Source organism: Calcarisporiella thermophila (assembly GCF_041956535.1).
Source record: "Calcarisporiella thermophila strain CBS 279.70 unplaced genomic scaffold VTP21scaffold_28, whole genome shotgun sequence".
Classification (NCBI taxonomy): domain Eukaryota; kingdom Fungi; phylum Calcarisporiellomycota; class Calcarisporiellomycetes; order Calcarisporiellales; family Calcarisporiellaceae; genus Calcarisporiella; species Calcarisporiella thermophila.
In genome coordinates, this window is record NW_027192218.1 from 68,314 (window position 1) to 93,063 (window position 24,750).

General features: G+C 44.6%; 13 protein-coding genes across 13 annotated transcripts; 10 read left to right on the forward strand and 3 right to left on the reverse strand.

Annotated features, from left to right (window-relative positions):
• Positions 1–86: 86 nt before the first annotated feature.
• VTP21DRAFT_6586 (uncharacterized protein) lies at positions 87–602 on the forward strand (the record flags this gene model as incomplete). Its single annotated transcript, XM_069397232.1, has 1 exon — positions 87–602. The coding sequence occupies one exon, from the start codon at positions 87–89 to the stop codon at positions 600–602; it is 516 nt and encodes a 171-aa protein (XP_069246736.1).
• Positions 603–1,116: 514 nt separating this feature from the next.
• Positions 1,117–3,039, forward strand: VTP21DRAFT_6587 (uncharacterized protein; the record flags this gene model as incomplete). The annotated part of the gene is made up of 2 exons (XM_069397233.1): positions 1,117–1,221; positions 1,291–3,039. The coding sequence occupies 2 exons, from the start codon at positions 1,117–1,119 to the stop codon at positions 3,037–3,039; spliced, it is 1,854 nt and encodes a 617-aa protein (XP_069246737.1).
• A 496-nt stretch (positions 3,040–3,535) lies between these two features.
• On the forward strand, positions 3,536–5,342 carry VTP21DRAFT_6588 (uncharacterized protein; the record flags this gene model as incomplete). Its single annotated transcript, XM_069397234.1, has 2 exons — positions 3,536–3,589; positions 3,699–5,342. 2 exons carry the CDS (start codon positions 3,536–3,538, stop codon positions 5,340–5,342), a joined length of 1,698 nt encoding a protein of 565 aa, XP_069246738.1.
• An 816-nt stretch (positions 5,343–6,158) lies between these two features.
• On the forward strand, positions 6,159–6,584 carry VTP21DRAFT_6589 (uncharacterized protein; the record flags this gene model as incomplete). Its single annotated transcript, XM_069397235.1, has 1 exon — positions 6,159–6,584. The coding sequence occupies one exon, from the start codon at positions 6,159–6,161 to the stop codon at positions 6,582–6,584; it is 426 nt and encodes a 141-aa protein (XP_069246739.1).
• A 712-nt stretch (positions 6,585–7,296) lies between these two features.
• VTP21DRAFT_6590 (uncharacterized protein) lies at positions 7,297–9,848 on the reverse strand (the record flags this gene model as incomplete). Its single annotated transcript, XM_069397237.1, has 5 exons — positions 7,297–8,750; positions 8,837–9,386; positions 9,456–9,562; positions 9,625–9,666; positions 9,734–9,848. 5 exons carry the CDS (start codon positions 9,846–9,848, stop codon positions 7,297–7,299), a joined length of 2,268 nt encoding a protein of 755 aa, XP_069246740.1.
• A 2,806-nt stretch (positions 9,849–12,654) lies between these two features.
• VTP21DRAFT_6591 (uncharacterized protein) lies at positions 12,655–13,443 on the forward strand (the record flags this gene model as incomplete). Its single annotated transcript, XM_069397238.1, has 1 exon — positions 12,655–13,443. One exon carries the CDS (start codon positions 12,655–12,657, stop codon positions 13,441–13,443), a length of 789 nt encoding a protein of 262 aa, XP_069246741.1.
• Positions 13,444–13,546: 103 nt separating this feature from the next.
• VTP21DRAFT_6592 (uncharacterized protein) lies at positions 13,547–13,854 on the forward strand (the record flags this gene model as incomplete). The annotated part of the gene is made up of 2 exons (XM_069397239.1): positions 13,547–13,692; positions 13,749–13,854. 2 exons carry the CDS (start codon positions 13,547–13,549, stop codon positions 13,852–13,854), a joined length of 252 nt encoding a protein of 83 aa, XP_069246742.1.
• Positions 13,855–13,924: 70 nt separating this feature from the next.
• Positions 13,925–15,464, forward strand: VTP21DRAFT_6593 (uncharacterized protein; the record flags this gene model as incomplete). Its single annotated transcript, XM_069397240.1, has 8 exons — positions 13,925–14,012; positions 14,083–14,244; positions 14,323–14,339; positions 14,408–14,471; positions 14,537–14,643; positions 14,731–14,955; positions 15,024–15,261; positions 15,334–15,464. 8 exons carry the CDS (start codon positions 13,925–13,927, stop codon positions 15,462–15,464), a joined length of 1,032 nt encoding a protein of 343 aa, XP_069246743.1.
• A 309-nt stretch (positions 15,465–15,773) lies between these two features.
• Positions 15,774–18,649, reverse strand: VTP21DRAFT_6594 (uncharacterized protein; the record flags this gene model as incomplete). The annotated part of the gene is made up of 7 exons (XM_069397241.1): positions 15,774–16,370; positions 16,463–16,563; positions 16,621–17,306; positions 17,366–17,762; positions 17,834–17,978; positions 18,213–18,461; positions 18,542–18,649. 7 exons carry the CDS (start codon positions 18,647–18,649, stop codon positions 15,774–15,776), a joined length of 2,283 nt encoding a protein of 760 aa, XP_069246744.1.
• A 617-nt stretch (positions 18,650–19,266) lies between these two features.
• On the reverse strand, positions 19,267–20,142 carry VTP21DRAFT_6595 (uncharacterized protein; the record flags this gene model as incomplete). Its single annotated transcript, XM_069397242.1, has 4 exons — positions 19,267–19,534; positions 19,605–19,759; positions 19,827–19,867; positions 19,929–20,142. 4 exons carry the CDS (start codon positions 20,140–20,142, stop codon positions 19,267–19,269), a joined length of 678 nt encoding a protein of 225 aa, XP_069246745.1.
• Positions 20,143–20,300: 158 nt separating this feature from the next.
• On the forward strand, positions 20,301–21,097 carry VTP21DRAFT_6596 (uncharacterized protein; the record flags this gene model as incomplete). Its single annotated transcript, XM_069397243.1, has 5 exons — positions 20,301–20,411; positions 20,506–20,667; positions 20,732–20,785; positions 20,854–20,964; positions 21,032–21,097. 5 exons carry the CDS (start codon positions 20,301–20,303, stop codon positions 21,095–21,097), a joined length of 504 nt encoding a protein of 167 aa, XP_069246746.1.
• A 98-nt stretch (positions 21,098–21,195) lies between these two features.
• VTP21DRAFT_6597 (uncharacterized protein) lies at positions 21,196–22,083 on the forward strand (the record flags this gene model as incomplete). The annotated part of the gene is made up of 6 exons (XM_069397244.1): positions 21,196–21,284; positions 21,360–21,398; positions 21,467–21,524; positions 21,578–21,764; positions 21,825–21,892; positions 21,952–22,083. 6 exons carry the CDS (start codon positions 21,196–21,198, stop codon positions 22,081–22,083), a joined length of 573 nt encoding a protein of 190 aa, XP_069246747.1.
• A 264-nt stretch (positions 22,084–22,347) lies between these two features.
• On the forward strand, positions 22,348–24,727 carry VTP21DRAFT_6598 (uncharacterized protein; the record flags this gene model as incomplete). Its single annotated transcript, XM_069397245.1, has 7 exons — positions 22,348–22,384; positions 22,540–22,619; positions 22,728–23,159; positions 23,232–23,384; positions 23,453–23,612; positions 23,685–24,154; positions 24,215–24,727. The coding sequence occupies 7 exons, from the start codon at positions 22,348–22,350 to the stop codon at positions 24,725–24,727; spliced, it is 1,845 nt and encodes a 614-aa protein (XP_069246748.1).
• Between the last annotated feature and the right edge of the window lie 23 nt (positions 24,728–24,750).

Below are 24,750 nucleotides of genomic sequence, written 5' to 3' on the forward strand. Positions count from 1 at the left end.
GGGCCCGACGGATAGACAGAAAGCTAGATAGACAGATAGACGGACAGAAAGGCAGGTAGAGGAAGGTAGAGTATACAATACTTTGTATGGAGCCGCGACACCGTAAGGCGAAGCGAAGAGAACGAAGCCCAAGCCCCGATAAAGCCAGTGTAATAAGCGAGAGTAGCTCTGACGTGCAAAGTAAAAGGCGGCGGCTGTTCGACTCTGAACCCGTCCTCTGGTCGCTAGATGACGACCTTGGTGATCTAGAAAATTTACTCGACGACGTCGACGATTTATTTGCTACGCTCCCTTCCGAGTGCATAGGGGAAGGGCCTGCCCGCGTCAGCACCTTTCAGCCTCTCTTGTCCGACAACACTTTGACATGGGAGGAGGCCTGGAAAGAAGACAGTGGGCTAGATTTCAACATTGATCGGGCGGGCACTTGGTCCCCCGAGTCGAGGCTATATGCGCTCTCGTCGCCATTTCCACTCACAGATCCAGGCACCCCTTTTCAAACCTCTCTGGGGCTTATAGAAGAGGCTGAAGGAGCACAGGACGAGAAGGAAGACAGAGCCAACATGACCCTTCCTATTGAGGACGAAAGCAAGCCCGATGGCTAGATTCCGACGCAAATCTTTTCCTCTGATGCAAATTTGCCAGGGACTACTGGGGCGCTCCTTTATTAATTTAAATCATACAAGGCGAATGTCTGACAGGAGTATCTGTTATCACAATGGCTAACAGCATCCCAATATAGCTCTTTACGTTTTTTTTTAAGAATTTCGTTCTTTTTTCTAATATTCTGGATTTCCTTTATTTTTTTTGTACATATCTCTATGGTGTCCTGCTATAATATATACATACCATGACAACAAGTCAAGTTTTAGTCTTATGTTTTTTTTTTTCAGTCTTGAACGTCAAAGCTAAAGGTGCAGAGAAGATCAGAAACTGTAACAGAGCTAACCAATGAGAATTTTGTTGACAATTTCTCTAGTTTCAATAAATTGTAAACAAATTTGACTTTGCTTCTTTAGCTGTCTTGCTCCTTTATTTTCTGCATTTACCCTTGTTGGCTCCCCCCTCTCGCCTTTTATACTCTTTTTTCCAAAAAATCAACCCATAAAATACTCAATCATGTCTGAGGAATACAACGGAGCTATTGGTATCGATCTCGGCACTACCTACTCGTGCGTTGCTGTCTGGCAAAACGAGCACGTTGAGATCATTCCTAATGAACAGGTAAACAATAGCCTCTATTAGCCCAGCGGCTCAGCCATACTAACAAACACTGCTCTCTCTTTCAACTAGGGTAACCGCACTACTCCCTCCTACGTCGCATTTGCCGACAACGACCGTCTCATTGGTGATGCTGCTAAGAACCAGGCCGCTATGAACCCCACCAACACCGTCTTTGACGCCAAGCGTCTCGTCGGTCGTCGCTTTGACGAGCCTGAGGTCAAGTCCGACATGAAGCACTGGCCCTTCACCGTCATTGAGAAGGAGGGCAATCCCTTGATCCAGGTCAGCTATCAGGGAGAGAACAAGACGTTCACGCCCCAGGAAATTTCCGCCATGGTCCTCACAAAAATGAAGGAGATTGCTGAGGCTAAGCTTGGCCAGAAGGTCAAGAAGGCCGTCATCACGGTCCCCGCCTACTTCAACGATGCCCAGCGTAATGCCACCAAGGACGCCGGTCTCATTTCTGGCCTCGAGGTGCTCCGCATCATCAACGAGCCCACTGCCGCTGCCATCGCGTACGGCCTCGACAAGAAGGGCGACAAGGAGGAGAAGAACGTGCTCATCTTCGATTTGGGAGGTGGTACCTTCGATGTGTCTCTTCTCACCATCGCCGGTCAGGTGTTCGCCGTCAAGGCCACCGCTGGTGACACCCATCTTGGTGGTGAGGACTTCGACAACAACCTGCTCGAGCACTTCAAGAACGAGTTCAAGCGCAAGCACAAGAAGGACATCTCCGGAGATGCCCGTGCCCTTCGCCGCCTCCGCAGCGCATGCGAGCGTGCTAAGCGCACCCTCTCCTCCCTCACCCAGACCACCGTTGAGGTCGACTCTCTCTTCGAGGGTGTTGACTTCCAGGCCAACATCACCCGTGCCAAGTTCGAGGAGATCAACAACACCGTCTTCATGAGCACCCTCGAGCCCGTCAAGCAGGTCCTCAAGGACGCCAAGATGGAGAAGTCCGCCATCCACGAGATTGTCCTCGTTGGTGGCTCCACCCGTATCCCCAAGATTCAGTCGCTCCTGCAGGAGTTCTTCGACGGCAAGGAGCTCAACAAGTCCATCAACCCCGATGAGGCCGTCGCCTACGGTGCCGCCGTGCAGGCTGCCGTCCTCACCAACAAGGCCGACTCCGAGAAGACCCAGGACCTGCTCCTGCTCGACGTTGTGCCGCTCTCCCTTGGTGTTGAGATGCAGGGTGGTGTGATGGCCGTGGTTGTGCCCCGCAACACCCCCATCCCTTGCCAGCGCCAAAAGGTGTTCACCACCACCGAGGACAACCAGACTGTGGTCGAGTTCCCCATCTACAGCGGTGAGCGCCCCATGACCCGCGACAACCAAATGCTGGGTACCTTCAGTCTTGAGGGTGTGCCCCCCATGCCCCGCGGTCAGCCCGAGCTCATCTGTACCTTTGATCTCGACGCCAACGGTATCCTCAAGGTAACCGCCCAGGACAAGACCACTGGCCGCAAGGCTAATGTCACCATCGCCAACGCTGCTGGTCACCTCTCTGCCGCCGACATCGACCGCATGGTCCGTGAGGCCGAGCAGTTCGCCGAGCAAGACAAGAAGAGCGAGGAGCGCGTTGAGGCCAAGCAGGAGCTCGAGCACTACCTCTACCAGATCGAGTCGACTGTCTCAGAGCCCAACGTCTCGCTCAAGCTCAAGCGTGGTGACAAGGAGGCCATTGAGTCTGCCCTCTCAGAGGCCATGGAATTCTTGGACATCAAGGCTGATGAGGCTTCCAAGGACGACATCAAGGCAGTACAAAAGAAACTCCAGCGCACCGTCACCCGTGCCTTTGCCACCCTCTCCCGATAAACACCCGCCCCTCCTCCCCCTTCTTCTCCTATGTTTCGCTTCATTATTTCTACTATAGAGTTCTTTTATTATATATATATATATATATAATTTCATCATTGACTAAAAGCAAAATCCGATCCAATATTAGAGTTAATTATGGTACAATGTAAGGTTTATGATGATGAATATATGGAATATATCTCTCTTTTAAGATCACTAATACAAAATGGAAAAAAGATAATTAGCGGTTTCACTTGATTCGAAACCTCGGGAGTCGTCATAGACCTGTGGAGGGCGGAGTGGGAAACAGGATCATTTAAGGTCGACTGAGTGTCGATTTGGGCCCAACGGAGGTTGGTTTTGTGAGAGGAGCGGAAGGCTCGCCTCGTCGCCTCGTTTTATTTATCCTATCCCACACCTCCACCCCCGCTCCCTATTTGTATTTCGAACCCTTTCGCCGATCCTTCCCTTCGGGCCTTCTCTCTAGCCTTTCTCCGGGACTACGCTTCCGATCATGGTTCATAAGGATCTGCTAATAAGGACGCCTTCAGGTCGATTATTCGCAAAGGTAGATGCATTCCCTCGCTCTTGCTCTGCTGCCGCTTTCCGCCGCCAATGTTACCGCTCATGGACTGTTTATTGATGGATGGCCTCCCTTTCTGCTTATTTTGCTATAGAACGTTTTCGAGCTCTTCTCTGCGCTTCTCGTCTCGATCCCCATCGAGACCAACCGCCGCAACTTTCGGTCCTATCACAACACCTTTACCGGCGAAAATGCAGTAACGAACCTCCTGGATCTCAAGATTACGGAGACGAGCTGTTCGCCGGATCCAACCGATCCAACTCGCCTTGTTTCCACGACAACTGCCAGATCGCTAGGCTTCACCAAAGACCACGCTAAGCTGCTCTGCCAGCGCTTTATGGACGCAACTCTGATCTCGAATGCAACCGATAAACTAGCCACGCAGTTCAAGGAGAAGGGATTGTACAAGGTCACGCAAAAGGGCCTATACTTGCTCGAGAGACACATCAATAAAAACAACGTTGCCGCCGCTCATCTCCAAGCCCTCTTTGGCCAAGCCCCGCCGATCAAAGTGCTTGTGCTCGACCGCGATGCGGAATACGACCTCGTCTTATTCGGCCGGCGTCAGCTCTGCAATATCTTCCGGAAATTTGCTGGCTCGTCCCCCAACAACGTGTCGGGGGAGAGTGAACGAGACGACGCGTCGGTTTCTTCATCCGAAGCGGACCGCAACCGTGGGGTTCAGGTCAAGGATCATCAGTTCTTCTTCAAAGTGTACCCAAACACATTCCACGGGCAGGGCGCCATCGATTGGCTTTGCGACTTCACCACGACAGTATCGCGTGAAGAGGGAACAGAGATTGCAAACGAGTTCATGCGCATGGGATTGATTGAAGAGGTCATCGATATGAATGAAGTGCCCGGGGTCGGGTATGGCGAGATCTTTTACACCAAGTCGATCCTCTACCGGCTGACTGAGCTCGGGGAGCGGCTGGCAGGCTGGCGCGGTAAACCACAAGGGTTGGACGAGGAGGGCGACGATGATGGTCTGAGTATGAGCTCGAGCTCACGCTCGCACAAGCGCTCCAAGTCAAAGTCCGGCTCCAAGTCCAGCCGTAGCACCCGCAGCAACCACATGGAGGAAACGGATCTAGCCGATCTTCGTGAGGCTTTGCCAACGCGCAAAGACTCCTTCCGTGGCGACCACCTCGAGCTCCGAACCCTGATGAACGGCATGCGGATTCGTCCCGACGATCCCAAGGAGTCGAGCTTTGTCCGCCTCCAGCAAATCTTGTGTGACGAGCGCCTGCTCGCCTTGTTCCGCGAATTTCTCATGACCAACTTTTGCGAAGAGAACCTGGCGTTCTGGCTCGATTGCGAGAAATTCAAGACCAAATTCAAATGGCAGGCGAACGGCACGGACATTTCTGCGTCAAACGAGGAGCACGAGCACCCCTCGCCGGAACTTGTTTCGGCTGCATTCCAGATCTACAACACATACCTTGCCCCTGCATCCCCATCCGAACTCAACATTGACCATAGCCTACGACAAGAGATAACCCGCCTCATGACCGATATCCTCTCGGTGGCTGCCGGTGAGGGTTCTAACTCAAAGTCCTCAAATGACTCAGCCGTGGCGATGCCTGAGGAAACAAGCGTGAGCCCCGAGGCGCTGCAGACGATCTTCCAGATCTATGAGAAAGTCCAGGGCCACATCTACCGGCTGATGTCCACAGACTCGGTCCCAAAGTTCATGAAGACGAAAAAATATCAACATGCAATTTTGGCACAAGAATAGGGGGCACATTCGCTTAGACCGACTTTATATTCACAATAGATTAATGATTTCTTTTCTCCACTTTCTCCCGATATTTATTCAGTTTTATTGTTCACCCCTCTATTTCTTTTATTTATATAGAGTTTATTTTCCTACTCTCTTGTGCGTATTAAGTTCAATGAGAATCTTTGAAATGTGTTATGTACATTCTTTGATGTTACTGTTTTCAATTTTTTTATTCTTTTACTAACCCTACACTAATTACCCGCGACTATTCCCTCACTTTTCCATTTATGTTAAATTATGTCCACTATCCTAAGCTAATAAATTGGAAAGAACCAGCGTAACTTGAGCTGCCCTTATAGTGAGAGAGGTGGAGGGAAGAGAGGCCACCAGTAGACTCGCCAATGTCGAGCGTTTGTTTGTCGGCTCTTCAATCACGCTTCAATATGAAAACTCACTAAAGTTACTATAGGAAAGGGGGGGTTAGGCCCGGGACACTAAAATCATCTCGGTCTGATTGCGCGCGCTTTGGACGTGCAGCATTAATTTGCACCAATTCAATTCAACAGCAATGGTTTAAATGAAACGGATGCCTCAAACAAAAGATCCATATATGATAGAAGGAATGAGAAGGGATGAGAAGCCTACCGGGAAAAATGAAGTGACTTGCATTGACCTCAGATATCTTATTAAAGAAATCGAATTTCTCAAAGCTCGGGTTGAAGACGCCAACTTGATATAAAAAGTCCCACCTGCATTCTCACGAGTTTCATCCCTGGTCGTATTCTTGGAAAACTCTACTGAAAAAGCAAGTAGAAAGTTATCTTCATCACCATGTCTCTTATGTCCTTTGGCCCTTTCGATTCCGATGTTCGGCGCGCAGGCGACTACTGGCGCAACTTGCGCGAATCCGCAGGTGAAACCATGACGAGTCGCGAGTTAACACCGCGTATGGATGTCAACGAGACGGATCGAGAGGTGTGTGTGAGTGTTGAATTGCCGGGAGTGCGCAAAGAAGACTTGAAGCTCGACTTGCAAGACCGGGTGATGACAGTGAGCGGAGAGCATTCAGAGAACAAGGAATATGAGAAGGCGAACCACCATGTCTCCGAGCGAAGATATGGTCGTTTCCATCGGAGCGTGGTCTTACCTCCACATTTGAAAACGGATGGCGCAACCGCAAAATATGAGAACGGAGTGCTTACGGTTCGTGTTCCGAAGGGGGACGACCCTGGCACCCGTCGCATCCCAATTGCTTGAACGCGGAATCTGAGAACTTAGAATTTCCGTCCACTCGTTGTGATACAAAAAAATACTTGAATTCTTTCTCTCTCGTTTGCTTTGAATAGTGCAAACATCTTACTCTCCTTCAACCTCTGTATATGTTCACCGTGTATTCTATGAGATTTAGTTTTGAGTCACCTAGTACATAACTATGTACCACGCACCAAACTTTTGTGTAAATGTATGTGAAAATAAGTTTTGTATGATATTACATAAAAGGTTAAATCAACCTTAATGATGAGGGTATTTTGCCCTGTTTTGTATCTAGGTCTAAATCTATTCTCCCATGTTCCAGCGGTCCTCGAACTGATCTATCGTTAATTCCAACCCGAAAACTGTTAAGCACGCTTCCCTTGCCTATCACCTAACTCAAGGCTCTGTGACCAATCGATTTACTAACTTTCGCGAAAAAACAAGGATTTCTAACTAGGATTCGACTGAAATAGAAAAGAACAATATATTATACTTTAGATACTTGTTTTGTTCATCCAAGTCATGTCCATTACATTAAAATAGCTTCTCCAAATATATAGGCAACAAATAAGTTAAAATAAATAAACAGACGCTACAAGATAAGGTATCCAAAAGAAAGACAGAGATCACATCCTGATATGTATGAGAGGAAGAGGAGGAAAAGGTGGAGGCGGAAGATATTTAGAATGCGGGTAGAGCTAATGGAGATTTTCTCTTAGTTCTCCGGAGCTGGTTTGGGGGTATCTTTCTCCTCGGATTTCTCTTTTCCGGGCTTCTTCTCAGCAGACGGATTCTCCGTGGGTTTGGGGTTTTTATCTTGAGGAGCGCTGGACTTGGTGGGCTTGTCATCTCCCGGTTTTTGCGAAGGTTTGCTAGAGGGGATTATTGTAGGGTCTGGCTTTTGGGAGGGCTCAGGTGGGTTGGATGGCTTGCCGGTGACGGTAGGGACGGCTGTTCCGGTGCTAGCGGGTACACTTGAAACGGATGGCACGGCACTTGGCTCCTCAGGCTGGGCCAGCAAATTCATGTTCTCTGCAGCTGCGCCATTCCATAGGGCTACCACGGAGAGGGTGAACTTCAGCTTGGAGCAAGCGAGCTTGAGCGACTCGATATCCGTCGAGTCCTGGGTACCAGTACCGAGCAGGATCTGAGGATTCCTGGGGTCCTTGATGAGAGCTCGTTGCAGAGCAATGGAAGCATTTTTTGCTTCAGGATCAAGGTTTGGATCAGTGATGGTGACTGTGGAGACAACGTTGTCTCCAGGGTTGAGCACCACGTTCTGGAGGACACTGTTAGCGAAGTGGACGTCTCGGTTGTTGTATTTGTAGTGGGTGGCGAACTTGATATTACCCAGGCCGACCGTGACAGGAGCAGGGTTGAAGATCTTATAGTCAACGTTAAATCCGAGCCCAGTGGGCGTGTTGAAGATCTTGACCTTAGAAGCCTGCTGGGGTGGTTTGCTTGCGAGACCCTGCATACCGGGTAGAGAAGTGGACACATCGACGGGCACGTCCTGTAGAGTGACCTGACCAACAGCTGTGTTGGCCACGGTGTTAACGGTTCCAGCAAGATTGAAGTCCTTCTTGGCCCCGTTGGTCAATTCTGACACGAACTGATTGAAGGCTTCGTGGGCAGCGCCATCAACGGGAAGAGGGATCGGTCCGAAGCTAGTCTTGATAAGTCCACCATTGGGCTGAGGGGTGGTGGTCGCGGGGCCCTTAACACCCGCCACAACAGCAATCTTTTTGCCACCATCCTGAATCGCAAGGTTAAGTCCAACCTCCTTTATATCCAGCGGGAAACCGAAGGGACTCTTGAACACCGCCTGTGTATCTTTTGATCCTGTTTGCGGGTTATAGGCGGTGTCCTTGGTGAACGTAAAGGACATGTCATTGAAGTTGATGGATTGGATAAGTTTGAGATCAGCAGGTGGCTTCAAAGCAATGTCAAGCTTGAGGCTCGGGAGAGCATTGGAAAGCCAATCAACGCGGCCTTGAACATCGGATGCCTCGTTTCCAACCAGCGAAAGAGGGACGTCTTTGCCCTTGATAAAGAGATTGACCATTTCGGAGAAGGCTGCAAGACCCTCGGCAGAGGTCTGAGGTACAAGACGGCCCTTGAGGCTAAGAGAATTGTCCTTCAGAGGGGCAATCCCTTGTTTATCAGCAGCTATCGGATTTTTGTTTATAATTAATAGATTATTATTTTATAGCCATTGAGCTTAGAGAGGAACTTATATCCGGCATATTACTTACCCAAGTTGCCGAGCACAATGCCTTTGTAAACAACGTTAAAGCCGAGATGACCGACAGTGAGACCAACTTGACTTGGGTTTTTTACGACACCACTGCCCTCAGAGGTGATACCGCCCGCTGGGTCATTGCCAGGTAAGTTGAACGATGTTAGCTGCACTCCCTTCAAGCCGCTCATTCCCTTGAGCGACACGGTCTTGCGAAGCTGTACGCCACCAATGGTAATCCCGAGGGCGGTGACTTGGATTTGGGAGCAGTAGAGGTCCCATGTGAAGTTGTCACCGGTCAAAAGAGCGACAGAAAATTCTTGCAAGAGCGCTGGGTTAACGACCTCGACGTTGGTGTTGAGGTCTAGCGGGGTGGGCTTAAGCCAGAGAGTTTTAATACTGGGCATGCGGAGCTTGGCAAATGCCTTGCCTTTCCAGTAGATGTAGGTGGGAGCGACGAACGAGATCGTGGCGGGAACGGGTCCAGTATGGCTAAGCTCTCCCTTAATACGCGAGGTGAAGGCGTTGTTTGCGGGAGCAGTGATCTCTACCGTATTGAACGAGAGCTATATATATACAAAATTTGCGACATTTTACCTCGCTCCAGTAGACCAACAGCTACAGAACTACACTACCTTAGACTCATTAATGATGGCTTGAATAATGGGACCAACAAGAAGATCTAGGATCGGTAGAGTGGCCGCGGCTTTGAAGGAGTCGGTGTCTTTTCCCTTTACTACATCTATAGATGCGATAAACCGTAAGAATTTCCTTCCAGTGATTTGTCCGAAGAAGTTTCCCTACTTGTTGCTTGCTGAGAAATCTCCTCGAAAGAGGGGAGATTTTCTGTATTCAAGAGGGTATTAGTGCCTACTTGGCAATTTAATAGGGGAACCCATTGAGTCTTTTTTACCAGGCGGAGGGCTATCATTGACTTCCCCATCTGGAACAGGAGCAGCATAGACCACTTGGCCAAATAATGCAAAAGGCACCAGGATCGCTAGGAAAAATAAAGCTACGCGCTTCATAATGAATCGATTAAACGAGAGGAAAAGGGTTGACTATTATCTTAAAAGGAAAGAATAGAATGAAGGGAAGCAAGAATAAAAGAAGTAAAAAAAAAAAGAAAAAGTTAAAAGAAAGGGGATCGTAAAAAAAATATTGGTAAATTTATTTCGGGCGTAACCGTCCTTATATTGCAACGAAAAAACAAGATTTTGGAAGCAGAGAAGAAAGCAAAAAGAATTTTGACAGAGCCAAGGTTGTCGTATTACAAACTGCTTAGTTGAGTATACCGCGGGGTAATTGAAGTTTTATCAGACATATGACTAAGAGTTCTGTATAAATAAGCCGCTCCTTTTCTTATATGTAAACCGCACGTAAGTTCATCTTATAGAAATCTTAGGAAGCCACAGAATTAAGATTCATTCATCAATCAACATAATCACAAGGAAATAAAGGCTAACTCGGCACTTGGTAACGGCAACGTATTCTTCCTGATGCAGGGCGTAAAGAAGAACACGAGCAAAGAGATATGCTTTAGAGCTCAAACCAAGATGTTAACTTAGTACCTCTTGCGTTTAACAGCTTGCCCTTGTTCATCTTTCCAAACCCATTAGGTAGATTGTGCAAGAATGCGGGGTAGGAAAAGGGAGTCAACGTTGCAACCCAGAACTATTAGAGACACAAAGTTAATTGGTTTTTTTCCCAGACCATTAGAGTTTGAGATATATCATACTTAATTGCAACCTCATCTGTAGACGGTAGCGATTTTACAATCATAAATTTTGCATGCAGAGTGTGAAATTCACATGTTTAATTTTTGACCCGAGCGCGGCATAATTGAGAGACGTATCTTTGTTCAAGAGCTGGGCAGCTTCGTAAAACGAGTAAAGAGTAGTAAATCAAGTTCTGTTTCTCAAATTATACCATGCGGTGTGAAAGAATAAGCGGTATGCCCTGGTGGAGAGTACAAGATAATATGCCCCTTCCTTTAAAGAATACTGTGTTCGTAAAACTAACAGAAAAAGTAAGGCGATTTAATCCCAACTTTTTAGCACTAAGCCACATCTCATCCCAAAGAAATTACCAAAGATCGACAGTTCAACCTTATCAGCACGAGCTGTGAAGAGGGTTGGGGTGGACTCTAAAGTAGCATAGCCTTATATTTCCTAAGATAACAGAAATTATTCTGAAGCAAAATTAGCTTATCGTGGGCCAAAAATTGCCTATTTTTACGACATGGGTCAGTATTCTGATTAATAATAGCATCATGATAGGGCGAACTATTTTTGCAAAAGACCTTTGTGCACTTAGTTTCGTTGGTTCTAGAAAGCCGGAAGAGATGTATGCAGCTTGAGCGTTAGAAACCGCTTTTGAGTGGAGGCAAACTTGGCAACACACTAGTCATCAATTGCAACCTCCGTATTGGTGTCAATACACGGATTCTATTGCACGTGATCGATAGCTTGTCCATTAGACGACTGCACTTATGGCAACGGGAAATAGCAATCCCTAAATATTTCAGAGGGGCTGTGTGGTGTAAATATTTTAAATGTTTGTGGCAAATATTCAAAGCCCTAGGTCTTTAAGTAAAAATGGCACAGCCATTCGTCACAAGCCGCCTCCCCTCAATACAGAGACGCCCACACATTAGCGTTAGCCACCAGTACTACTATCCTTAGAGGTACTTAGACGCAATCCCTTCTCTAACGTGGCTTTGTTAGGAATTAAGAAAAAATATTGTGCCACAAATCGACCAAAATAGATATTCTCACCAAACAAAAAGCTTCACCCAATTTCAATAAAGTGTGCACCACTGAAGCTCCTCTATGCTACTGGTATCTTTAGAGACACCAGTACTATTATCCAGTTATAGAATTTTTAATTCCTGTAGTCAAGCATATCAGCAAAATAGGTTGCCTATGGTCACTTGAAGCGATAACTTGCTTGGTGTGGAAAGCAATAACGCTTACAAGTTTGGAGCTTTTTTTCTAGAATGCATCCTGCCCTGTCGGTCCTTCGTATACGGGAGGTCTTCCAGTCTTCCAATTCTCACGGCAGTCGACTAGATAGAGATGGGAATTCCCTCTGAATTCGTAATTCCGAGTCGGTGAAAAGCGCTCCAAAGATAGACCAGGCCTAACTCGATTTGTTAATGAGTTTATTTTCGTGCTCTCGACTCATGCCTGTTTAGTCAAATTTCGCAGTTTGGAGACACAGTAGACACCTTTTTCCAGATTCTAATCATGATAATGCCAGTGCATGAGGCGTAGTCGCAACAAGCGAATAAAAGAACATTTCTTAATTAAGCTGCGGCTCACCGGATTTCGATTTCATAGGCTATAGTGCCGGAGGGGAGAGGCATGATTGGGCGTGGAAAAAATAGAGTTAATTAATTCGAGCGAGCCTTACCATTGACAGATGGTCAGTTCAGGTTGATATTCGATTGGAAGAGTACAAGACCCGCGTTTGACCTCTTTTGCATAGAGTCATGTAAGGCTTTTCGAAAATTAAAATGAACAACTCCAACTGGTGGGGTCTTGCGCCGCAAGAGATAGCCTCTTTCGGTGTCCAAAGTATCCGAAACACGTTTATATAAGTAGCAATTTTCTTTCTTTAACGAATGTTTCATATTTTCTCTCACTCTGCATACCCGAGGATTTCAAATCCACTTTCCCTCATCCCTTTTTCTCCTTTCATCCCTGTCCCCTTCTTCCCTCACTCTTCACCTACTTCCACCTTACCCTTCATCACTATCCTTGCCGGACAAGGCCTCGCTCTCTCTCACACATACACTCCTTCACTTCCTATATTTATTAAATCCCAGTCATCATGCTGTCCAAATTCGTTTTGCTCGCGACGGCCTTTGCCTGTCTGACCTCCTTGTCGGTTGCCCACATGGAACTCGAGTATCCTGCTCCTCGCCGCAGCCAGTACTCCAATTACTACCGGAGAAAGAACGACGTCGACTACGATAACTTTGCCTTTATCGGTTTCAAGAAGACCACCTATCCTTGCCGTGGTTACAAGAAGGGCCCTATTCAGGCCACTTTTAAGGCCGGCCAGACAGTTAACACCAAGATAAACGGTGTCAACCCCCATAAGGGAGGTCATTGCCAGTGGGCTCTTTCTTATGACAACGAGAAGACTTTCGTGGTTATTCATGATGAGATGGACCGTTGCCCCCTGAGCCGCAACTATAAGGTGCAGATCCCCAAGAACGCCCCCGCTGGCGATGCTGTGTTTGCTTGGACCTGGGTGAATGCTGAAGGAAACCGCGAGTATTACATGAACTGCGCTGATGTCCGGATTGAGGGGCCACAGGGTGGTTCGGTTACTGGTCCTGAACTCTTGGTAGTAAACCTCCCCAAGGTCAACAATCTCAAGATTAAAGAATTCGCAGTCGACAAATCTCACGGAAAGGCTCTCTTCAAGACGCGCAAGACCATCACCGTCACTAACAACGGCAAAATCACTCCACCCACTAATGGCGGAGAGGACAACAAGGACAAAAACAAGGGCAAAGGCAAAGGCAAGGGCAAGGGCAAAGGCAAGAAGGATAAGAAGAAACCAAACAAAAAGGGCAAGCGGAACCATAAGCGCTCTTTCTTTGCCCACTAATTCATGAACTATTTCTCTTTTTAATTATTTATCCAAGTGTCCCCCCTTTACCATGTAGTATACGCCTATTATTACTTTCTATTTACGACTCTTTTCATATCTAATGGGGACAGCCTACTATTTAGTTGTCATTTTAATTCCCCAATCTATTTCTCATGTGCCTCGCCCTTCTATTTCTTCTTGTTTCTATTTTAGAAGTAAAGATAAAGGAAGGCTGGCAGACCGGTTTTCCAGCCCTGTCCTCTTTTAGTTGCAAATCATACATCCACCTTAATTTGACGAGAAATTTATTTTCGACTCCGCAGCTCTAATAAAGCTACACTGCTTCCAGAATATAAGGAGACACAGCACAAACCCGCCGTGAAACTTCCCGTAGATTTCCTCGATTGCATTTTGGAACTTCAGGATTGATTTTCAGATTTCCTCCTCCTCCCTCTCCCCCTTCCACCTTCACTCTTCTTCATTTTATCCACACTAACACATGGATCATGTATTGATGTGGGATGTTGACAAAGTTGTGCAGTGGATGATATCAAATGGATTTCAGGGATATGAAAGACAGCTCAAAGGTGAGAGATGGCAAATATACTACCGTCACGCCTCAAGCTAATTAATGATTATGTTTTTGGTGATCGTTAGAGAATGGAATCACCGGCGATGTTCTTATCAATCTAGATCACGAGGCACTAAAGGATCTTTCGGTTAGAACAGTTGGTGAACGCACATCTATTCTCAAAGCGATTTATACTCTCAAAGTTTCGCAAAATATACCTATTTTTGACGGCGATTATGTGCCTCCATGTAAGTATTTTTTTTTCCGATCCTGATTGTCTTCATCACTCTAAACTGATCAACTTTCTTATGAACTTTTTACTATAGCCACAGAATTCGAAAATGTATTTCTTAGATTTAATTTCTCGTTTAATTGTTAAAATATGTATCCTAAGGTACTTTCATTTTATAGGAATTTTGCTATGCAAATGGATTCGTAGACTTGCGCAAAGTGGAGATGGCCATACAGGAGAGAGGTATATGCTGTTTGCTGCTCTTACTTCATATATTGTATATTTATCGGTTGGTTTTCCTTCGATAGATACAACCATCCAGCACTTAGTAAAGGAGATAACAAAGCTCTCCTCGGAATTCTCTCGCCTCCGTGAGGATCTGGTGCCCATTTGGCGGTTAACTAAGGATGGCAAGGTAAATTTCATTTTGCCACTATTTTTTTATGAAAAATATATGAATACAATAAGCTGCTCTAAACATTATTGTTATGCTCCTATATAGTCCCCCCTACCGTTGGATCCAAAGAAGTCACCTGGCCATCTTCCACCAGTCCAACGTCCCCCACGTCCCCCGGATTTAGTATTGAATGCTCGATCTCCCCCGGTAATACCCTCCATCAACTCTGCGGGGATAGAGAATACAGATCCTACTTCTCCACATTCACCCGCTGAACAATCTCCTGCTTGGGCCAGACGGCATTATCCCGAGCCCCTGTCTGCTGGAGAGGTAAAATGCTTCTCGCATCGTCTAGGTTCATGACCAGTAAGTTCTAATATTCACATTATTTGGTAAAGCGTGAAGACCCCTCCGATGGCGCTATTCAAGTATATGGAGACAAACCTTTGGCTTCCTCATCCACTTCCTCTTCCACACGTGATCGCGATCGTGATCGCGAGCCTGAGACCTTCAAGAACTTCCGTATCACCGCCGATGATCCCTGCTACAAAGTTCTGCCCGCTGTTCTCAAGAAATACAAAATCAGCGACGATTGGCGACAATATGCTCTTGTGATTGCATATGGGAACAACCAACGTGAGTAAACAATGTCCACGACCTTTTTTTATAGGAAAGATTAAATATTGACTTATGCTAATTTAATTACAGAACGATGTCTCGGATATGATGAAAAGCCGCTTGTGGTCATTCAAAAGTTAAAGGAGGCGAAAGAAAATCCCGTTTTGATGTTAAAGGCAATTAAACATGTACAGCAGCCATTGCCAACTAATGTGGAGTAGTGTTTTTTTTGGTTTGTCAGTCGTTGGTGACTGGCTTTTTTATCTGTATTTTAGTATTCTGTAGGGCTTTCCACATTTTTTTAAATGAATATTCTCAATACAATTGGAATATTTGCAATAAAAAAAAAAAAGAAAATCATATGGTATTCAGAATGGATCAATCAAAAACGGAAACTAAAAAAATTACTTCATTAGTCAAAGGATTCATAAATAAAGGGAGGAAAACGCTTGCAAGAAAAAGATTGCAGTTTTACTGTACAATAACATACGTTGGAATTAATATCAAGGTAATAACAAAAACCACCAATGCTAATTGTGTGAACGCCTGCGCGGATTTCTATCTCTCCACTCTTCTTCTGTGGATCCTCGCCTCGGGCTACGCTCCCTTTCCCAGACGCGAGGGTCACGGCGAGTTGCACCCGGGTGCGTTGGAATGGAAGAGGTATCCCATTGCATTCGTGAGTCTCTACTCCTTTCAGCCGACATCACCTTTGGATCTTTTTCGTCTCTGACTCCTCCTTGTGCCACATCTCTTCTTCTCTCACTCACCTCTTTATTCTTTTCTCCCTGCTGATGGCCAGAAATCTCCTTTGTGGTGTTTAGGGGTGCTGGTTCTTCAACAGTGACTCTATCCCGCAATCCTTTAGATTGAAAACCACCTTCAGAAGAAACAGCCAGTGCTTGTAGTTCGTCGGGGCGCAGGTTGGAAAGCGTGACAAGCACTTCTCCCGTTTTGTAATCAAAGTTATCTTTGACTCCAGGGAGGCAGTTTGACCAACCCCATCCCGTCTTCATGTTTTGCGTACGCGGATCACGCCGCATGAGTTCACCTGAATCTGCCGCATACTTAGTACGTTCAGCTTGAGCTCGTGTTTCCATACGTACAAAGGAAGAATGCCTGACCAGCTGTGAGCATAAAAACATGGATTGAATTAGCGTTATAATACTGGAAGAGGAAATGAAATGTTGGCAAAAATTATAAGATAGATTTAACTTACGTCAATATTCACAATCCGCCCATATGGCGCAAGGAGCTCCTCCCACCATTCTTTGGTCGGCTCAAAATTTAGCCTGCCAAAATAGAGAGTTCGCGACAGCACTATATGTAACTATAATGAAGATTGCATTCAAGACTTCATTCAAAATACGAAACTACCTTTGATAGTCCCCTGTTCTAATTCAGGCGAGTCCTTAAATGTATACTTCTCTTGTGTTCCCAATTCGGTTCTCTTTTCATTACCACCGTCATCCCACCTTCTCTTTCGTACTTTGAGGGGGCTTCCTTCTCCTCGTACGATTCTTTCTTGTGCTCCTGGTATACCGGCGGACATTGGACCACTGCTTTCGTTAGATAGCTCACCAGGGATAGCTGCTGAGACACTTTGATTAAACTGTGGCAGCATTATTTGTTGTTGATGGTGCTGGTGTTGATAAGCATGCTGAGGATCCATCCTATAATGGGAGGGAGGTGGATGTGCGGGTGGAAATGGAGGAAAATGTGGTGGAGGAGGGCGTCCGGGTGGAAAGAAATGCGGTGGTGCAGGTCGCGGGAAACCATAGTTTCCCCATTGCATTGGATAATTGGATTGCATAGCAGCTGGATTATCATTGAAAGGCGTTGCCGGTGGTGGTTGACGTGGTGGGTGTGGGGGGAAGGGAGGCACAAGATAATGCGCATTAGTAGGGACATCAGCAGGCGACGGTCTTCCCACTCCAGGTGGTGGAATCTGGTGCATTAAATGTGAAGAATAGTGGGGAACTGGGCCGGACGAAGTACCCGGTACAGGCAGGGAAGTATTAGCAAGAGCTACAGCATTGTCTGTAATATGTCCATTCTGTGGACTGCAAAAGTAATAATCATTAGTTAAATGATACATATGAATGGTTGCACCGACTCTTACTGTTTAAATGTGCCCATCGTCTCTCCTTTTTTTGTCCCGCCCACATCTTCATCTTCGTCATCGTAATCAAAATCCACAGGCTTAGATGGATCGAGAGTGTATGCAACAGCTCTATCACCAGGTAGGTGCCTCACAGCGGGAAGATGTGTCGGTGGCTGTTGCTGAAAACTCTGCTGTGAAGGCTGTGGATAATGCATCGGAAACTGGGGCTGTGAAGTTGGGGTAACCCCTGGTGGTAGGAGGGGCGTAGAAGCTTGGCTTGCACTAACCGGTGTACTGGTCTGGGGAGAGGAAGTGGGTTTAAGTGTGTTGGAAAGTGCGGCAAGATTCGTGAGCGTAGCAAGAAGCTTTGCAGCCTGATCTTCGGAATCGGCGGCATTAGTAGCAGGTGGAGTATCTAGTGGGAAAAAAATTTTTTTTCTAGCTCAAACCAAATTGATGTGTGTCATAAATGTAGAAATTACACACCATTTTTTTTATCATTAGTCGAAGTAGCCTCGGTAGGTGGCGAATTAGTGATATCCGAGAAATACGCTTTCTTGATAACAGTTAGGATATCATTGGGATAAATCCCGCCTGTTTGCCATAACTTAATCACTCTTTTTATTTTCTCCTATATATCGAGACAAAACAGAAGAGAAAGAAAGAGGTAAATGAGGAGAATTCGTGCCATGAAATGAAAAAAGGATGGCATAAAAAGAGGCCGGCATTTAGTTTATTGCATATACTAGTGAACTCTTGGTCTCTTGGGCTCCTTCGAAATCACCCATGCACATGCAATAGACTCGTTCGCAATAATCATCTTCGATGCCTCTCTCAATCATTTAAAAGAAAAATAAAAACTAACCTTATCTTTTTCCGAGCACTGCATTACCGAGGCAAATACCCTTCCCTCTTGAAACAGGGTCTGAAACTTCGAGAGATATTCATAGCCTGCTATCTTCTCCAGGTCATCCTTACCATACTTGTCAAGACGCTGTTTCCTCTCAAAGGCGGCGCGAGATATTGAATCGATGAGATAGATACAAGAAAGCTTATATTCAGGTGGAACTCGCTGTATGTGCTTAACAATTGTCTGAGCAATTTTGTCGAAATGCTTGAATATTTCAAGAGAAATGGAGTTAACATCAAAAGCAATTTGTCTATTGTATTCTAAGACTTTGCAAATTTTGATACCTTATATTTTGCAATGGCAGACTTGGTCAGAGATCGAATTTTAGAGGCTGATGTGGACGTTAATTCTTTGAGCTCTCTTTCAAAATCCACTACTTCTGGATCCGTCATTTTTTGCTCCCTATAAGTGAGGATCGTGAATTTCTATTGAAATTAATAGATGCATAAAGTAATGGGAGAGTTAAAAGAATTTGCAAGACTGCACAAAAAAAACGGGTATGTCATGCCTGCCCTCAACTTTATATAAAGAAAAAATCAGTTGAGAAAAATTGATATAGAATAGCGAGGATGAAAAATGGCTCATGAGTATGTAGTCCTGGATACAGCTCACATGTAATTCATTATATTAGATTATCTTGCGCTCTCTAATAATTGACTATGCGGATGACCAATTTTAAACTTGTTTTGGGTTTCGCAACCTCTTTTAATATAATATATATTTCAAAATAAGTTATGGTTTGCAATAAATGGAGTATATCATAACTGGATTTGGCTGTTTTCGTTATGTATTCTTTAACTATTCATTGCTAATGAATTATTTCGTAGTTTTTCTTTGTTTTTATTCATGCCTAATTGGTTCTTCTATGTGAGCATGAAAAAAAAAAATCAGATAACCTTTAATGAGATTAATTAAGTTAGTTTATACCGTTATATAAGCTGTACTATTTACTCGAATAAATAACCTCATTACAACAAGAACATAAATACATTGAAAAGTACACTGCCTTTTAGAGGGAAGATCGATGCTTAAGGATTATTACATTTAACTTTTTCCATCCTAACTGACCGGGCGCTTTGCGGCGGAATCCCGGCTCTTGGCCGTAACCAATGCGTGCAGCTTCCACCAAGACATTTGCAGTAAATCCGAACACGAATCTTTCATTACGTTGGAAATGATGTAGCCTATAAGGGATTTTATACCAAGTAATATCAACGAAAGAGTGATGGTCGCCGTTAAGAATGAAGTCGCTAAAAGGCAATGTGAATACATCTGCGCTATTATAGAGATGAGCACATTAAGTATCGCGAATAAAACTATCAATATTGAGAAATAGATATCCATTACACTTCGTGAGGGTTTGGTTTTGGTTTCCACGACTCCACAAGCAGACTTACAACCGGTGTCACGTGAATTTGTTGGCGAGATACAAAAGGCCGGAGATGAGTAAGATATTGGGCTGCATTTGCGGGAAGCCCGACTTCCTCATATGCTTCTCGATACTAAGAAATGGTAAATGTGGCAAATGTTAGAAGAAGTATTAGACAATGGCTGCAAAATGTGTCTTACTGCAGTCGCAATTATATCCTTATCTTTCTCCTCCATTTTGCCTGTAAAAGATGTTATTGTTGCAAACTTACGATTTTGATACATTAAAACAGAAACATTTACCACCAGGCAGGCATATTTCTCCGGCATTCTTTATGGTATCCGTTCTTTTCGTCAAAAGTATTTCAAAGGTTTCTTTACCATCGGTTGTTGTTGTGGGTATGAGTAAAATTAGTACAGCTGCTCTCAATGAGTTTTGAAGACGCGTCTCCGCAGGCGGAATATTCGCTTTGAAATTCTTTATTATCTGTTGATTGGGAATTACTCGTGCTTTCATCCGTTTAGTGGTCCTACTTGATAGAAAGAGGAATTAATTATCATATGCTCTCCCCCCTTTTTTTGGAGTAATAAATGTGACGTGTGCTGCGCCCCACAACTTTGACCTCTCTGTCAAAGTTCAAAGTCAAAACTTATACCTATTATATTATTGTCGAGATGTGGTGGCGATCTGAATTATTTCGAACGGTTACAAGTCGTACTGCCACCTTACTGCAATTTGCCTGTTTTATCCATCTTTTCAATGAGCATGTCATAGAGCTCACAAATGTTTGTATCTCCATCCTTCCAAATATATAGATTGCCTACTGGTCGGTTATATATATATCATTGCTAAATCCCAACAAATATATTTTATTTCCAGTGCGTTGGTCCTTCTATGCTTCCGACCTTCAATATGGTTGGTGACGTTGTTGCACTAGAGCACTTCAGCCATAGATTCCAGCGACTTCAAATTGGTGATGTAGTTGTAGCAGTTTCTCCTACAAACCCAAAAGTTGCGGTTTGCAAGCGAATCATCGGAATGGTAAGTTTCTATTTTAGTTTTTTTTTATTGTTGTCATATCTAAAGTGGAACTACGCTCTTATAGTCAGGTGATATCGTATGCGTGGATCCATCCAAGGATCCTCATAAATATGTTACTGTATACATCCTTTTAATGATTAAGTAACCACTTTTCTGGCGGCTTATTTTCCAATTTTTTGCAAATAGGTCCCAAGAGGCCATGTCTGGTTACAGGGTGACAATATGAGTAATTCAACTGACTCAAGGGTATACGGTCCTGTGCCCTATGCTTTAATACGTGGTCGCGTTTTTGCAAGAGTAAATTACTAGAGCTTGACTTCCTCCGAATTTGAAGCGATTCTAATATATGTATTTTCTTGTACAGGTATATCCAGAAATGAAATGGATTCGAAATAATCTCACTCCTCTTGATGAGTCGCTGTCCAAGTGATATATTTCTGCTGTAATTTATTCGCAAAAGCATTGCTTAATTGTCTAGATATATACAAATATTTAAAGCCCATGTTAATAAACACTTGTATAAATCAAATGATTTCTCAATTTTCTAGCATTCTCGACTCGAGCACATGTGTTCTATTCCAGGATAGTGCATATCATAGGGTACATATTCTAGTAAAGTATGCATCCATTAAGCACTGCGCCTCAAATCTCGAAATGGATTCTGCAAATTGGGTATGAATCTCCAAGTAAAGCTGTGTCTTTTTGGCTCCATCGAAGTGGATCGCAGTAATGTTCGTAATAATTCTTATGGTTTAGTTATTAATTCAAAGTATAAATCCTTCTTTTTCATACTATCTAGGGGACGAAATTCTAGGACCAGATCGTCGAATTCGACCAGATCCTCGAGACAAGTTAAGGTACATATTTTCACAGATTTGCAACTTGGACTTATTCTTACTCTCCTCATCAGCAAGCTTCTCCTACAGACAGTGATTCTTCTACCCCTCATTCAACAAACTCTCCACCTGTTATTAACTTGATCAAAGCTAACCGCCCATTTAAAAATACAAGCTATGTTGCACCCAAAAAATACAAGAACCTAAAGCAGATCTTACCCATTGAAAAATCGCAGGACATTCCGGTTGATATGCCAACATGTACGTGTTTGATGTTAATGATTTTTTTCTCATATTTTAATCGTCTACTGATGGCCGTAGATTGGAGTATCGAAGCTCCACCGTCTCTCATTCCACAAAAAAAATACTGTGATATCACAGGCCTTGAGGTATTCTATACTAGCTTGTATGCCCAACCTGCACTACTTATTGACCATTTAATTTGCAGGGAAAATACACGGATCCAAAAACCGGACTGCGCTATTACTCCTCAGAGGTATTTCAGATGGTGAAGCAACTGCCCCCAGGGTCTATACAAGAATATTTGGGTTTACGGAATGCAGCAGTAGTTTTGCGATAACCATGCACCTATAATCCTGTAACCTCTCCACTTTGGCTTTGTAATAATAAAATATTGTTCTCGTTTTTACATAGATGTATATGTTCGATTTATACTGTTAAATGAAAAATTGGAAAGATTTCAGATAGCGATATTTTTCGTGGTACTGATTAATTGGCCGACGCGGGATGCTCTTACTCAATACTTCACCATTGCTCCATTTCATAATCTATTATCCTAATAGAATTTTCTTTCTTTCATTCTTTCCTACATATTGTGAGAAGAATGGCAAGATTAAGGCGGACATCGCTGGTATTACTAGGTAAGTGTCGAGATTAGTGCAGATCTCTTTCATTTTCATGACGCGATTGCTTCCCCGACATTATCGATTTTCTTTTAACTACGAATGCCACTTTCTCTCCTTGTTCACTCTAACTTCTAAACTTTGGTTTTCCTTGCTAAACTACCATTCCATAGCGATTGCGGCGGTAGTGTTGGTGTTTATTTCAGGTGCATGTGCAGATTCATTACCAAAGAAGCAAATTTTGATTAAAAAGGTTAGTTTATGAGTTTCCTTTGCTTTTCAATCAAATGTTTTCCGCAATTGTTTGAGGTCGTAAATCCATGTGCTGAATTTGCTCTTTATGTACTCTCTGAATTTTTAGGAAGGCCATGAATCATCAGATTCTTCAAAGGATGTAGCCACGGGTAAATCTAATGATCCATTACCGCCTTCGACGAAATCAGACACGGGTCTGCAGCTCTATAACGAGGCTCGTCAGCTCCTTAGGGGACTCAAACGTAAATATGATAGCTCTCATACCACGAAAAAGCCACGCAATGAGCAAAATCTGGTTTCCATTGCAATTCGAATGGTCACCAACTCTCTCCTCTCCTTGTTCTCATTTGGTGGAGGATCCCGAAACTCTGTGAGCGGCGAGCGCAAGATTACAGGCGGGTTTTTGTCAGCTGTCGATCGGACCGATCCCTTCGCAGCTCAACAAGAAAAGCTCGAAAAAGTAATGGATATGCTAAGCCGGGCCGGAAAAGAACACGGAAATGATGAGGCGTTGATGCTATTAGGAGATCTTCATTTTGTAGGTGTTTTACGCCGCTTGACATTCATTTGCTGATCGAATAATCTTCTTTTTGTTGTCGTTAATTTCTAGTACGCATTCTATGGCAATAATCGAAATTTGACAGCAGCATTTGAGTGCTACACTCAGCTGGCAGATCGGAGTGGGTTCCCATCTGCGCAAAATATGATTGGATTCATGTACGCGACTGGTGTCGGTGGGGTTGTCAAGGCGGATCAAGCCAAGGTAAAGTGGAAAAAAATATACGGCTTTATTCCAGATGATATTAATATGCAATGATGCCTTATTCATAGGCACTTCTCTACTACACATTTGCTGCTATGGGAGGAGACCCAGCTGCTCAAATGTCGGTTGGATATCGTCAGCTAATGGGGATCGGAACAAAATCAAATGGAACTCTAGCTGACAACTGCCAGAACGCGGTGATATTTTACCAAAAGGCTGCTGAGAAAGGTGAGGCTATTGTAGACATCATCCATAGCAATAGAGTATTAAATTTAATATATCACGCTCTTCAATGCGTAGCCATTGCGCATTTCAAAGCTGGCCCTCCACTCGGACGGACACTCCCCCCTGAAAAAATTCGACTCTCGGACTCACACGGTGGCGTTTATGGCTACGGGGCTGGTAGTGCAAACGATCTAGTCGACTCTTTGCATACGCCAGGCTTCTTGGACTATCATTATGGGGTGTATGGCGACCGCACCGATAAAGAAGCAATTAGAAATCAATTAATCTTTGGACTTATATACTATTCTGGGACTCATTCTATTCCGCGAAATTATCAGAAAGCCTATGAGATTTTTTCGACCATCGCAAAACGTTATTTTGGAGAGCGCGCTCCCATCAGTGACCCCGATATAAAGCCCAACAAGGAACTGTCCAAGTTGGCAGGACATGCTGCTGCATTTTTGGGGAAAATGTATTGGCGTGGAGAGGGAGTGCCGCAAAATAATTTAACTGCGTTTCAATGGTTTATACTCGGAGCAATCGAGGTGAGGAAATAGGAGGAAATGCAGCTACTTTTCTCGTGCTAATTTTTATTTGTATGCTAGAAAAACGAGATTGCATTAAATGCGCTTGGTCAAATGTATCTTGAGGGCACAGTAGACGCCAAAGACAAGAAAAAAGCTATAGGCTTCTTTAAAGAGGCCGCGGAGAAAAACAACCCTGACGCGCAAGTGAATCTTGGCCTGCTGTACCTAGAGGAGTGGAAGCAATTTAGGCGTGATAGTCTACTGCAAAACGCTTTTCTTCATTTCACGCAAGCAGCAAAGCCTCCATATTACAATCTGCTTGGGCAGTTTTATCTTGCGGAGATGTTACGGCTTGGACTTGGAACCTCCAAAAACTGCCACTTTGCTCTCCTCAGATACAAACAAGTGGCCGAGCGGGGCGATTGGCATCACTCTCCCTTCGAAGACGCGCACCAGGCCTATTTGGAAGGCGACAAAGAAACAGCTGTCCTGCTGTATATGCTGGCGGCAGAGCGTGGGTATGAACTGGCTCAAGCGAATGTAGCATGGCTGCTCGACCCTGGTAATAAATCCTATACACCCGAGTCATGAACTGTCACCTAACGGAGGTTTTC